The sequence below is a fragment of the Myripristis murdjan genome, chromosome 15, assembly GCF_902150065.1.
Source record: "Myripristis murdjan chromosome 15, fMyrMur1.1, whole genome shotgun sequence".
NCBI classification, from domain to species: Eukaryota; Metazoa; Chordata; class Actinopteri; order Holocentriformes; family Holocentridae; genus Myripristis; species Myripristis murdjan.
Window position 1 is genome coordinate 14,855,605 of NC_043994.1, and position 15,416 is coordinate 14,871,020.

The 15,416-nt window shown below is 41.6% G+C and overlaps 1 protein-coding gene across 1 annotated transcript in view; it reads right to left on the reverse strand.

Moving 5' to 3' along the window:
• The window catches only part of adam12b (ADAM metallopeptidase domain 12b), an 86,782-nt gene that overhangs the window by 25,700 nt on the left and 45,666 nt on the right, over window positions 1-15,416 (reverse strand). Inside the window, exons 5-11 of the mRNA XM_030071091.1 lie at window positions 13,966-14,042; window positions 12,979-13,168; window positions 11,068-11,133; window positions 10,148-10,219; window positions 9,426-9,595; window positions 9,193-9,277; window positions 5,965-6,113 (exon numbers count right to left, since the gene is read on the reverse strand). Coding sequence (XP_029926951.1) covers window positions 5,965-6,113; window positions 9,193-9,277; window positions 9,426-9,595; window positions 10,148-10,219; window positions 11,068-11,133; window positions 12,979-13,168; window positions 13,966-14,042 — 809 coding nt within the window. The remainder of the gene's footprint in view (window positions 1-5,964; window positions 6,114-9,192; window positions 9,278-9,425; window positions 9,596-10,147; window positions 10,220-11,067; window positions 11,134-12,978; window positions 13,169-13,965; window positions 14,043-15,416) is intronic.

A 15,416-nucleotide genomic window follows, 5' to 3' on the forward strand; every position in this document is an offset into this window, starting at 1 on the left:
AAACATGCACAATAGCCAAAATTGCTTCATATTATCTCATGTGTTGTTTTATAAATATCTGTATCTCCTTTTGTTTTTTCTATATCTTTTTTCTGTACCTTTGTTGTTGTTGTTTTTTCTTGTGCATGTGTTTTTGTATTCTTGTTTAATGTATATCTTCATGTCATGTCTGAGCATCCTCAATTTCAAGAGGGAGGGGAGATGGATATAGATGTATATGTGTATTAAATAGACTCAGAACAGGTCAAACATACATGTCTCTGCCTGTACATGGTCCACACATTATAATGCAGTGGGAATAGGCCTAAGTGTCTATTACCACAGCTGAAGCCACGCGCCTGCTGTGCTGTCCAATAAATTAGCAAAGCACAAACTATAGTTTTCATTGGATAACAGCTTAAAGCCTTGCTTGGTGTATGTTAGCCGGGGTGGAATTAATTAGGCCCGAGACAGACGGTGGCTGCATAACAGTCACGCGAGATCGCGTTAAAAATTAAATTAGCCCGTAAATTGCTGTCTGTTAGTAATATCCGATAAACAAATCCGTCTTTCCCAGTGTAGATAACAGATTCAGATAAATGCTACAGAAGATCATTAATGTCATAGTGTCTTATGTATTGTTGCACTTATAGCTGAGAGAGAGGGAAAGGTGTGTTGGCATCTTGTAGACTGGTATTAGACTCAGTGAGCCGCTTTATGACAGGGAGGGAGGAAAAGAGCATCTTGATCCATTGTCTTTAGTAGGAATCCCATGGAACATTTCAATTGTTCACATTTAAGTTTAAAAGGGCGAGGGCAACTGTCTTCAACTGTCTTTTATTTCCCCTTTTACCTCTTTCCACGTTTCCATGTCCTCTTTATTTTTAGTACGGTGACATTTAGCTAAATCTCCACCAACTCCAGTAATGTTCACCTGAAGCCATATAGTTACTGAGATGTAGGCTCCCATAGGAAGAGCAGCTTTTCCTGGATCTAGAGCCATATGCCATATGCAGATGATTCTTGTCAATTTGATCAACTCAAAATGTGAAGCCAGCGGGTTCATAAGTGGAAGAAATGTCACCCAAGATAGAGAGCTACATGGGTGTCTGTAGTGAGAGTACCTATTTATACCAATCAGGGCTATTCTAAATACTCTAAACACCACACAGTCTCCGTACACTGACATGCATTAACTACGCAGGAGAGATGCCTCTGACCTTTCAGCAAATGTGAGGTTGTAATACCACTGGCACTGGTCTATGGCCTGTTACTTTGGGGCATCCAAATATCATAAAAACAAAAACAAAACACATTTTACGGCAAACATCTGCTCTCTAGCAGCCTAACTACCATTCTCTTACCTCACCATGGCAAAAATGTTGATCACTGTCGGTACTTTCTCACTTCACTTGCACTCATTTAGATGAAATCACAACGTAACCATACATTTTCTTATATTGCCCGCAAAAACAATCCACCTGTGGGTCTGGAGTCCGGTCATACAGCTTTCCCCGTTGTGACTTAGCCTTCTGCCCAATTACACACATTACTGCCCGCCGACTGCAGCGAACTACCCGCAGCAAATGACTTTCAGCTTTCTCCACACGTTCACTAAATGATGCAACTCTTGGATCAACCGCTTAAAGTTTCCCACTTCAAAATACCCATGTCAGCTCTGTGCATCTCCCCTGTCCCTCAAAGACTCACTAGTTGTCATGGATCTCTCGTTGCCAGCCGTTATAGCTCATAGTCCTGGTGTAGATATCTATGTGTATACCCAAACTGTAATATTCCTTCAGTGACTTCTCTGTCCTGTTTGTGTCTGTCTCTCACACTCTCTTGTATCTGTCTTTGTGTCTCTCTTTCTGCTTTACCACTGAGGGAGATAAAAGACAAATGAAACCACTGGTTCCTCATGCTGTCTATCCAGGCATAAAGCACCTCTCTGCAGATCTGTCTCTGTGTGCCCTGGCCCTGATTGCAGCTGGCAGCGTCACTGATAATCACATCATTTAGATGCAGCCTGTCCTCCCCTCCATTAGCAAGTCTAAGCTGAGAGCGTTCCAAAAAAACAGTGTTAAACGAGCCAGACTGCCTTACAAGGTTGTTTCGCATTCTATAGGTAGCTGGACTGAGGGCAAAAGGACGGTGCTAATATTTAAAGAAGAAACCAAAATCTGTGACAGGGGAAATGAGTTCTAGATTGGTTTCTGAAATTACTGGTTTTGTCAACGGGCAACTGTGAATTCAGGCTGATATTTCAGGAAATTCAATTTGGGAGATAACCGGCTAAGTCAAGCTTGAACTTGAGAAAATTCATAATTTTCATCTCCAAGCTGGCTCAGAAACTCGGGCAAAGTGTTCCCAACAACAAACTTGCTCCATGGCCAAAGATATAGTCTAGACTGCAATGTCTCTTGTAAAAGTTGACAGCCACCAAATCTCAACTTCAGTTCACATAAGGACACTGTACCTTTTTCAGGCATTTCTGATATTCAATAATTTTCACTATTATTTAATGTTTTTCATGGTTATCATCATACAGCATGTGTTTCCAACAAGACATTCTGATTGGACGACAGACTTTATGCTTACTTAAAGCTGCAATATATAAACTTGTACCTTATAACTCAAACAATATCACTCTATCTAGTTTATAGTGTATTTTAAGTGTGGATGAAATGACACAAACAATTTAGTGCCTAGTGATCTGTTGGCAGGAGACCAAAATAAAAGTATGAATTTAAAAAGCTTGTATCTTTGTTATGCGAATGTATATTTATGTGTTTCAGGAGGTGTATGTGTTTGTTCAATGATGGCTTACTGACAGAAGTGAACTGAGGATATGTATCATATACAGACTCTGAAGTAGGTCAATGTCCATGCAACTGACACCATGACTCTCCAGTGCATCACATTATTCATCTATTTCTGACACTATCAGAAATAGTAATAATAAAAAAATCCTGTTTTGTCATATAAAAGAAAAATAGAAGAGACAAATATAATTCCGTTAGGAAAACGTAAGTCAAACAAATTTTTTATGCCATCTGCAGTAGGTTATATTTGGCAGTATGGCTCTGTTCTGGGACCTGCATGCCCTTCCATGTGCCTACATGGACAGCCGTGGGCAGGGAAAGCAGCAGCGAAGACCCCCCGCCATAGGATACAGACTAGGACAGGCAACAATGACAACAGAAATGACATTGATTAAGTCAGACACAGCATGTAAAGGAGGAGCTGGAGTGGTTTGCAGAGGAAGCAGCAGGGGTTGGCAGGCTAAAGGAGCTTAAATAAGGCGACATGTACGAGATCTGGCTTTTGAATGCATAGATTGGAATCAGCTGAGCCATCAGCTGCTGTGGTCTGGCTTTGAGATCAGCTGGTATCAGCTGATGTGGGCTGGGTTTGTGAGCTGAGCTTGACTTAGTATCCTGCCTGGACCAACATTATGCTCAATGAATGGGTTTTGGAACTAAAAGTTGCAGGAGTTACCATTTCACCATTTCCTGTGATGTCAGCTGTTGTCAAAAACAGAGGTGCGGTTATACTGAACACATTTCTAACTATCTATGTCTAACTTAACAATCATGTAGCAGAATGTGCCTAAAAAGGAGCACCTGGGCTCAGTCTATTTCTGTGTAGAAACAACAAACTAAAATTAGCAAAATAATATCAGACATTCGGTTGAGTCATTTTTTCCATAATTCTCGATATGACATCATAAGATATCTTTGGTTTAAGACTAGCTAAAGCAAAGTCATTGTGCATATTTCAAAAACACATTGCATAAAGCCAAAGGTGCTCAGAGTGCATGCATTTGTTTCATGCCACAGCAGTGAAATTTTTTTCTACAATAAATGTTGCATGAACATAACAGAATGAGTTCACTGCTGCCAGAACTTACACACACAGATGCACACCCACAGACACACGCACAAACACAGACACCGACAACACGCGCAGTTTTTCATCAGCCTTCTTTTTTTTTCCTATAAGGTCATTTGAGTTTTTCAAGGGAAAATTCTGACAGGAAAGCAAGCTTTACTCTTGTTGGGTGCATTTGTTCCAACAGCTTTGCTAGTGTTTTCAAAGCATGCCCTCACAAGCCGCCTGTGGTTTCCTTCCAGTATGCCTTTGTTGTTTTATGAGCACATAATTGAGAATTGTTTTTATCTGCCTTTAAAAGTATCATTTAAATGACAACAATGAGCGCAACAGCCAATAAAAACACACACCCAGCTATGAACCAGAGGGACTTTTCCAGCAGACTGTGATGAATCTGTAACAGTCACTGCTTCCCACTTGGAAGCTCAGTTTCTCAGATCTTAACCCATGACACACATTATGAGCACAATGAAATAGGAGGCACCAGTTTGAATATGATGCCGCACCAATCCCATTTAGATACACAGCAAGGTAAGCTGTATTTACTGTACCTATTTCCATACTGTGCCGACACTGCACCAGTGCCCGTCTTTCTATCCACCTCATGAAAAGTTTCCTCTGATATTCAGCCTTGTTGTTTTTTTATCCTTTCTTTCATTTTTCCCTCCGATTCTCATCTTCTGAGCGCTGTGGAATCTATCCCGAGCACATTCGTCTGTGGCTTGCGGGACTTCCCATCAGATAAATCAAATTGGCATCAGACCAAGGGTGAAATCTGGTATTACGTTCTGGGTACGCCTTATCTGCCTGCTGTTTACTAAGGAACAGTCACAGGGTCCATCACTTGCAGCCGCCCTGTTATCACAGGGACCCAGGCAACACGGGCAGAATGCTAGAGTAGCTGCTCTGTCTCAGGCCAGTGTATGTGAGTGCATGTGTGTGCATGATGTGTGTACAATGTGTGTGTATGTGTGTGTGCCCTCACTCAGAACCCCCGCCCTCCATCCACCACCCTCCCTTTCAGCAAAGCCAACAACAACACATAAACAGTGTGGCACCGTCTAAATTTGTGTGTTAAACCCTGTGCAACTGGTGAGGCTTGATTCATCTTTCTGAACGGTCAATAAAAACACTGTGTTAATGGAGTTGCAATTTTTTTCAAGGAAGTGGAGATAGCGAAGGCTTCAATCACACAATCATAAGACAGAAGGCTGTTTGAGGATTTGTTAAAGCGCCCAAAACAGAGGGGGGACACCCTACAAAAAAGGTATTTCCCACCACCTGTGCTTCTTGTGTCCTGTTGAAATTTCAAAGTCTGTCTTTACTGCAGTTTTTAAAGTGACAAAATGATGATGTCTGTGATATCCCTGTCAAACCTGGAATGATTTCTTACATGTTACCGAAACAGAGCACACAAGGCCAAGTGAAAAAGAAAAACAGTCAAACAACCTAATGCTATGTCAATACACACCAATGAAATAAAAAAAATATTGTCAGCAAATTTATAACAAAATTATGGCATGCTGTAGCAGCCATTCCAAGGTAGTTTAACTTTTGCTGTATGATGTCCTAAAGGAAACTTTGACCCTACAAAACAGCTGGCTTTTATTTCTGGCGATGTTCTGTTGTTTTTTTACGGCGCAGTTCCATTTCTTCTGTTGGTGAACTTGCCAACTGCAATGCACAGAGAGAGCAGCTGCCACTAAAATGGAGCTTAATGGGAAAAAGAAATGTGCTCTTTGTCTTCCATGCTGGATTTCGCCTTGTTTGTTTAACATCGCTGCAAATCATTGAGTCTCCAAGGAAGCCCTTGCACATTTATTTGCCCTTGCACATTTTTTAGGGTTTGACACTGAAGCCTAAACCACCAATGTTGCATCAGAAATGAAATGCGAATGACCGAGCCAAGGTTCAGTGAGTTTTAGGTTCAAGATTCGGTTTAACCGGGCTCAAGAAATACAAGAAACGCAAGTTCACCCAGTTTTACAAAGTGCTAATATGTATCAAATCCATCTTGCTTTTAATGATAAATACTGCTTGATATTATCTCTGTATTAACACCATTTTGTAGGGGATACATCATAAGCTTCTCACCCTGTGGAGGGAGTCATGATGCAGCCTCCACGATCGACGGTCATCCTGCAGCCACAGCCCCGCTCTGGGGTGTCATGGTTCATGCCAAAATTGTGTCCCAGCTCATGGGCCAAAGTCACCGCTGCACCCAGTGGGTTGTCTGAGTGATCCTGCAATGACCAAAAAAAAAAAAAAAAACATCATTTACATTATGCACAGCTAATCAGTTTCTTTAGGATGAAAATGATCTAAAATCACAACACACAGTAAAATCAGAATACGTTGAATATGTGCAATCTTGTATTACTGACTGCATGCGTAGTTTGAGTGTGATTCATTGCTCTTCCTTGAGTTCAACTTAGGGTAAAAGTAAGCTACATCGAAGTGCATGATCACGCACAAAAAAGGAAGACAGGATAACAAAAAAGAAAGTTCTGAAAAGTCCCCAAAACTGTTCCAGTGCTGGTCCAAACTGTCCCCTCTTATTCTCATCCTATTACTCATTCTGCTCATGGACTCCTGAATTCATCTGGCATTCCTTTAACACGGCAGTCTCAATCACACCCGCTGCCAGTTGAGACAGCTGCTGCTGGGAAGCTCCATAAACCTGGTACTATACGACTTGCTGCCACACTGATAAAGCCAGACAACTGTCTTTCACAAGGCAGAAAGAGACAGGTAGCAGCAAGAGGTAGGTGTAAGTTCAAGTTTCACAGAGTTTTACAGAGAAACGCGCAGAGTCGGGGGACAAGAGAGGTGCAGGGAAAGACAGAGAGGGTGGGAAGGGGGTGGTTCTGACCAAAATGCACGACTCGGAGAAGAGACAGGAGAGTGAAATGAAGAGATGCAGCACAGAGGTTGGGTGCAATATAGGTAAGAGTGGAGAGTGTGTACACACAAAAAGCCAGCATGAATTATGGAGGCGCCTTCCCTGAGAAAAAGGACGGAAACACACTCTCACTGTTATGAACACTTAGAAACAGAGAGAAAAAGATCAGGACAGATAGAAAGACACGCATCCACATGCACACACCCTCTAAACACAGATAAAGTGCATTTCAGTTTTATTACATGCCCTTAAACTGAAACATCTAAGTGTCTGACTACAAAAGAGAAATACTGCAGTACTGCTGGCAGGGTGGTAGATAGGGTAGATGCCTAAAACAAGGCAAGTCTATATTTGAATCCATAATAATGCATATACAATAGAGTGATATAGCATTTCAAATCTGGTAAAGGTTAGAGTGAGACCACCCACACATTGCACTATATACTGTGATTTTAGAGTGTTCTCGCTCATGTGGGCCTACATGAAAAAATCACATGCTCTCTCCCTTAAAGGCAGGGTCATGTGTCAAGGTTGATATAAAGCAGAGCTATTTTCTGAGCTGATTACAGAGCAGCGTCATGGGAGCAGCACATTGCCTTTTCACAGGAAGGATGGGAAACTTGTCCCCGCTCCTCTTGTGTTTATGAACGCCGTGTGCGTGTGTGTTTGTTTGTGCAGCTCATAACCGAGCGCCTCCTCACAAAGACTGTGGTATCAGAATCAGCAGAAGCGGATCGACATCTCAGAGGCTGCAGTCATAACTTCTAAACAGCGGTAAGCTTACTGTGCTGGTGAGAATCCATCATCGGTGTTGGTTTGACAATGAGAAAAGGCTTTTCTGGTCTTTTTTATTTCATTTCCAGCCTTTGGGAGGCTCCCAAACAAGAATACAGTATGTCAACCTGTACACTTTTGTTTGCTTTTAGAGCTTAACCCTCGCCTTAGACATATACATATGCAAGTTTTAGTTAACAGAAAAAAACTTGCCATTGTGAAAACCGTGAAATTGAAAGTACATGTGGACCAAATAAGGGAGTTGATTATAACACATGGCAGTGTATGGTATGAGACATGGTTCATCTCATCTGGAGGCCCTATAACTCAATTCATGGCCCTTTAATCTTGGTCCAAACCATCTGCCATCTGTTAAGTAATGGGGAAGATGAACATCTGGGAATACCCCACCATACCCACAGCCAGCAGAAAACATATCTATTAATGGGAAAATATACAACTTGGCTGGGATTTTATTGTATGGGGCTGATAGTCACCTGGCGGTCTGGCATGGATATCAAGTGATAAAGTAGGAACCGAAACCCAACAGGCAGCTAATTTACTAGATGTAATAACAGTGAATTCTACGGTTTTGTCTAAAATGCATTTTGATTCAAATGTATGCCGTGTAAGATGTGGCAAAGGAACAATTGATCAAATCTCATAAAAATGTAAATGTGGAGCTGTTTTAACTCTGTGCCCTTTGGTTTACCTCAATACCTCACCCAGCCTTTTAGAAAATGTCAGAAGAAAGGCGGACTGAATGACTGCAAGCTTTCAAATGACCTCTGCAAAGGTGTTTGTAACTGCAACCCCATACCTTCGAGAGTGTATTTCCACAAATTATGCTGCGCATGTGGGTTTTTGTTTTGAAGGTGAGGGCACAAATGCTGCATGAAGTGGCAGTATGAATATTTTAGTGATTAAAGAGAAAGGAAACCGAGTTATGAAATTTCCAATCTAAAATGTTTTATTGCCATCAACTGGGTGTGGAAAACATCATGAAACCTGCAATCCTTCACCAGGTTTATTGAATGGTGGTGAATTACAGGAATTTGCCAACATGGCGCATTGATTTTGTGTTGTTCCTGAAAATCGATGAGGACTACTGTACCAGTCTACATCAGAAGAAGCAATGGCTACTAAGGGCTGGGTACTGAACTTAGATACTTTATGGCGCTGATCAAATTGTATTGAAAAATTTACATTAGCTATAAAAATATTTGCTAACATGTTGCCGCAGTTTTAGTAAGACCCATAGCTTTCAGTTCCAACAAGCAGGATATTTTCTGCTTTATTGGACAATTGGTTATTCATACTCAGGTCCTTGTCAGAAAATGCAGCCCCTAAAACTCATTTTATTACTCATTTTAGTACCCGTAAAATATTTTATTACAGTCACTGACTTTTGGGGTCTTTCAAATCTTTGTGGATGATGAATATAGTACTCACTAGTAATACTAAATAAGAAAATTCATGGTTTAACTGAGTTTTCCATCCCTTCAAAGCCATCACTTCCTTCCAGACCTCTCGCCCTGAACAGCTTTTGTTTGTAAACCATGTGTGGATTGTGTTAGCCTGCCGATTGTGAATAATGTCAAAGGAATAGGAAGAGGAGGGTGGAGGCAGGGAGGTTTCCTACTCACCATGACGATGCCTCCAGACTGCTCTACTGTGCACATGCTCATGATGGGAGCCATGCCGATGGTGGTGCCCTGGAAGTAAACCCCACTGGAAAGGAAAGGGGAGAGATTCAGGGTGAGGGGTAGATAAAATACGTCACAATGGAAAAGTGCTGGGATTTATGCACCTAGTTTTGAGTATGTAAACTTTTTTATTAGTTTCACTTCATTTCTTTGTTGCTCTTTGTGATTTTCACCTTATAAGTTGAGCGTTGTCATGCGGTTTCTGGGGCAGCAGTTTGACTTTCCTCCAATCTAGGAACTCATGCAGGGTGGTGAAGGGATCCTGGGTGACAGGACATTTATCGGAGTCGCTCCACACCTCCAGGCCCACCAGGGCCACACGGATGTTCAGGGCCCTGTAGAACTGAAGGACAAGCCAGACGCATGTAGGTAAACATGCAGAGAGAATTAGTGTGAACAGAAGGGCCTAAAGCTTTACAGGCTGAGATTACTTTGGCTGAATGGCCGTAACGCCTCCAGGGACTGAACGGATATGTGAGATACCATCTTAAGCTCTCACTGTTGGTTATTCAAGTCACTGCATGACATCACATTTCAGTACAGCAGTCCTGAATCCGTTTACAATTGTGCAGGCATTTATTTGACACAGCATGTATCCAATTATAGGACTCCTGCATGTGTCAGTAAGACTGTTTGCTTTCATGATGTTCACATGTTCAGAGTATGTGCTTTCCATGTCTCCATCCATGCTTCTTTAAGATAATCCATCTCCCTGCTATACACAATATAGATACATCCATGTGCTCTGGAAGAGGTTTTGGACAGACTAAAAGCAGCTGTTAGAGTCAGACATTAATATATCACACAGTCACTCCCATTAATCTTCACTGCCAGGCATACTTCTATTTTAAAAGTGATTTATCCCTCCTGTGCAAAGGGGAGACGAGTTTTTTACCTTGTCCACGTAATTGGCTATCTCTGCCAGTCTCTGTTTCACCCTCTCCACATCCTTCCCCTGTTTCTGGAACTAGAAATAAAATGCGGTTACCAATGGTAGAAACTGGAATGTTTACATGTACAAAACACACAGGTATGTTGCATTAAGAGCTAAAATGAGAGTGTTAGAGTTCATTTCATAATCAGCTGAAAAGCAAAATGAATACAACACCTAAATGCCATGAAAAAATGGAGAACACCTCCACCTCAAGATTTTGTGTGAATGAAAAGCACTTAAAATATTCTCATTCTCAGCTAACATATTTTGCTAGGTGTTAAGCAGGTTGGCAAGCTGTGACCATCTGGATCTGGGGGATCTCCTAGTGTTAGAGCGACGAATGGCAAGGCCGCAGGGAATAGGTGTCCTGGCAGATATGACAGCCTGCAAAGCTTTGGATCCAAATCCAAAAGCAGACAGCCTTTCTATTTCCATCCTACTGTGCATCCACCTGCATTGGTGCTACAAGTTTCTAGCCACACTTTTCAAACCCCCTTGTCTTTTCTTTTTTTTTCTTTTTTTTAAATTTTCCTTCTTTCTTCCAGTTCAGGAGAGGGCCACCAAGGAGGAAATCCCAAAATGAGACCCTCACTGCTTACAGAAGACCTCTTTTTGTATCCACATGGCTTTTTCCTGTTTCCTGTCTGTTTCACTGGGGAATCATTCAGCACTTCCTGTCAAAACGGGGCTGCTGCCACCAGACCACACTGCTTGTTGCACACTGACCTAATTCTGCAGTTCCAGTGGGACTTGCTCCACTGTTATTACAGCTTGCTCTGTTTTTTTTCTCTTTATTCCATGTAGGGTTGTTGGTTTTTCAGTGAGTTGTTTCTATTGGGTAAATATAGTATTTGTGAATGGAATCGAGGCAGATACATTACCTCTCTGTTGTCTGCAACAATGATCAGTTCCACATATTTGGTAGTCTTCTGAGCATGCCTTTTGTGCTGTGGGGAAAACATAGACACTGCATGTAAGAAAGGTTTGGGGTTGGTGCGGAAACACGCAGAGAGAGAATGGAGCAAATAAGAGATAAAAGAGAGGAAGGGCAAAAGAGGTTGATTCCAATAAGCAGAATATCTACCCACTCCATATCCTTAAAGAGCCAGCTGCCTGTTTAAGAACTGGTAAACAACACGGTCACACACTTGATTTACCACAGCTTCCTGTGGGCCTTGTGATGAATTCTTACAAGCCTGCGCTACGCGACTCATTTAAAGTCAAAGCTGCTACCACCTGTGATTTCATTCTGATTTTGCAGTGCACCTTGCATGGCTTACAAAAGCAAGGACATCACATGAAAGCATGTTACTCTTGTGCCTAGCCACACAGGCATTTTCAGTCATCTCTGTGACTCAGTGTCCTATCCACATATGGTAAAACTGATGCTCTTATAAAACCTTGAAACCCAGCCACCCCTCAGAGGTCATTAGCTATGTTAGTTAAGTTTTCTGTCCCAGACTCAAATGGAATACAGTTTTTTTCATGCTTGGGACTCTGATAGGGGCAGATGGATGCCCCACCTGCTCAATGCCAAGCATTAGCCAAAGCTTCCACATGGACCCACGAAGTTGGGCTCTGAACACAGATAAAAGGAGTGTCAAGCACAAGGCGAGACCCTCAGGGAACTTAATCAAATTGGACTTCATGCATAGCCATTTGCTGATCTTTGATCAAATGCCAAACGCTCTTGAATGTCAGTCTTACCCAACCCAACAGTTTACCAATTAGTGAAATATAATAAGGAAATACAAAAATAATACAATAAGGCTTGCATTCTATGGGAGCATTATTAGAGTGTTATTTAATTGCTGTAATAAAACCACTGAGACAGCCTTTCTCAAAGAGTGGTCCAAGGTCCCCCACCACAATCAACTAGTATGTAAAATCAAAGAGTTTTATTTGAATTGGCTATTTTGTGGTGCTGCTGGACTTGAGCAATGTACCTTGCAACTCACGTTTTATGTCAAAAAGACCGTGACCTTGGAAATGTGTAATGAAGCCTACGGTTAACCTACTTTGGGATTGCGCTAAATTTCATCATGGATCAGTGACTTAAGACAGGGTCAATTAAATGAAACCCACATGAAACCTCTGACAGAACAGGCAAGGTGCAACGATTTGATGCCAGCATGGCTGCTGAGTCACAGGACGATGGTCTACTGACACTATCAAACAAGAACCTGCAAATTTGTGAAACTCAGCATGAACATGGAAAATCCAGCTCTAAAGTGAAATGCAAATACCACAATGACTACATAAAATTCAGATTTTTTTTTTTTTGACTGGGGGTGAGGAGGATCCCAAACCACACTGTGTGTTGTGCTGTAAATCATTTGCTATGATAATCATTTGCTTTGTAGGCTACGAAACCTGCAAAGTTAAAGCTCCATTTGGAAACTAAACCCAAGGAGTACATGGGAAAACAATGGAAAAATGCAATGCACTTAAGAAAGATATGACAAAGGAGGCTTCTCAGGTTTTTCACCTGTGGAAAATGCAAAGGCTACAGAGGCTTTATGCACTTTATACAGTATCCCTACAGCAGGAAAACCCCATTCAATGTGTGAGATTTTAGTTAAACCAGCTGCAAAGGTTATGATCACCACTGACATTCCTGATGTCGGTGGACAATTTCCAATATACTGTTGAAGTTGGCATATTGTTTTTGGGCATATGTGGAATTTGATGATCTGTGAGGTTTTTTTTTATATTGGTTGAGTAGTCCTTGGTCTGAAAAAAGTTTGAGAAACACTGTTCTAAGATGAAGCACAATGTGATGCTGAGCTCACCCTGGTGCTGAAGGACTGGAAGGGGTTTATGATGTTGTTTTCAGGAGCGACAGAAGACATGTTGAACCCATGGCCACAGGATCCCGGGGTCAGGCTGAGTTCTTCCACTCGGTAGATGAGGTGGGTACCGTTGTCAGAGTCAGATGCCGGCTCGATGATGAATGTCTTGTTTTCAAGTACAATGAAACCTCTGCAGAAATGGCACAAGTCGGAAAACAGCACTTGAAAGAATAGCCAATCTCCTGGTAAAAAATGTTTCCCTGATCCCTGGAATCAGAATCTGATTGAATATGACTCCAGCTAATGGAAAATGTGCTACTGAGGTAGGCTTTTTTCAGCAAGTCCACTTGTATATATTCCTGAAAGAGATGCTCTCTCAGCACTGGGGCCGCATACAGCTTCTAAAACATTTGCCTCATTAGAGGTTGAAAATCCTCAGATGCACTCGCATCCACTAATGGCTTAATTATCATCTTTTATCATCCTTATTTCTGCGGACTTGTTTGATTAAAAAACAGTCCGCTCTTAATACGCACTCCTATTTCAGATCAACACTTGTTCGTTTTTATCACAGATTCGGCTTTAATATTCTTTGTCATTAGCTTTTATTGCAGTGTTAAAGGGTTGTCATGGCGTCCTAAACATTTTCTGGTTGCAATAATGCTCCCATACTGTTGGGGCAATTAAGCAGGAGATGACATCACACATCTACAGGCTTTTTGTTGATGCCTAAATCTTAGTCAGGCGCTTCTTCCACTTGCGGGTGATCATTAGCAACAGCTAGATACCAATTACAGAGAAAATGAGTGCAGATATTTACTGGATGATTCTGTGGACAAAGACAATGAGGTGTGACATTTCCTCAGCTCCTGCTGGTGCTGAAGAGCTATGAGCCGTGTTGAATGACTTAAACAAATGTAAACATACTAGTGACAGACAGCTGCGGATACTTGAAGGCCAGTTTTGAGGGGCTGATATGTTTCTTACCGGAGGCCTGAACAAGCGCTGAGGGTGACATCAGAGTTTGGATATCCCTGCACCTCTCCATGGTAGTAGCAGTTATTCTAAAAGAGATATATATATTTTTTTTACATACCAGAAAACTTGAGAGACATAAAAATGATACATGAACAGAGGACATTTTCAGGACTTTCTGTATGCTTCACACACTGCATGACTTGATTTAAAATCTTTTTTTTTTTTTTTTTTTCCAAGAGACTGAGCTGCTAGTCATATTTCTTGTAGCTGCAGCTCTTACCTGACTTCAAAAGAGGACAAAATACACTGTGGCTGCGCTGATGCTGTCTTAACCTATGTGCATTTTAAATCAGCACGCTTTGTGGAATAGTCTTTCCCTCTTTGCATCTCCATATAAACAGGCCCTTTGAAATGAATGTAGCCTAAACAGTTGGAAGCAGAAGCGCGCCAGCTGACACGAATGGAGGGTGACAGCAATATGGTAATTGTTTTTCCCTCATTATTCCACTGGAGTGATCTAGCAGAGGAAGGCAGAGGAACAGGACAACGGAAAGGAGGCCATCTAGGCAAAGACGGGAGCCCATTTAAGGCTACTTGAGGCACAGTGACACCACTGTCTTGTCTGGGCACGAGGAGAGCAGAGGAAGTGTCCGGTTTGGGGGAAAAACAGGCCTCCATTTACTGTCTAGCAGCACTCTTTAACTCTCCATCCCTTTCTCTGAAATCAACTGTCATTGTTACACTGCTAAGCATTTCTCATTCCCAAAATTGAACTGCAGGAGGAAATCCTTGTAGATGATATTTCTCCAGAGACATGCTATTTGAGCAAAAAAAAAAAAAAAAAGAAAAAAAAAAGAAAATAATAACAACAAAAAAAACAGCTGTGTTTCTTTAACGGAGCAGCCACGAAGGGCCTATGTTTACACTTTGCTTAGCCTAAATTAGTTTACTTTTAAGAAAAAGAAAACAGCAGACAGTAAGACAGATTATATCCTACTCAGCTGCCGTCAATATGCTTGTGACTGTTATAGCACTTAAACAGTTTCAAAATGATGCACTTAGCCACTAGCTCATTTTTGGTGAGTCTCCTGAAGCTAAAAACAGCATAAAATAGAGATGGAATATGTCTCCGTTGATTTATCATCACTGCCTCCTGCCGAGAGAAACAATGACAAAGCTAATTTATAGAGCAGCACTTGTGTGCAGGAGGACCAAATCATTATGTTTTCACAGATTTTTCCGTTGTGTCAGGTAATTCTTGGGAGGCACTGTTTGTTTACAGTAGATGTGCCTCCACACAGCAGTGACTGATTGAAAGGTTCCCTGACAGTATGTGTTAAAAGTGCCATCTGCACTTGTGTGAGGCTTATCTTTATGACAATGCAATATGTCTGTTTGACATCATGATGCAATGCCTGTAACATCTTCTCACTCAAAATTAAATGTGGGAGAAAGGAAGC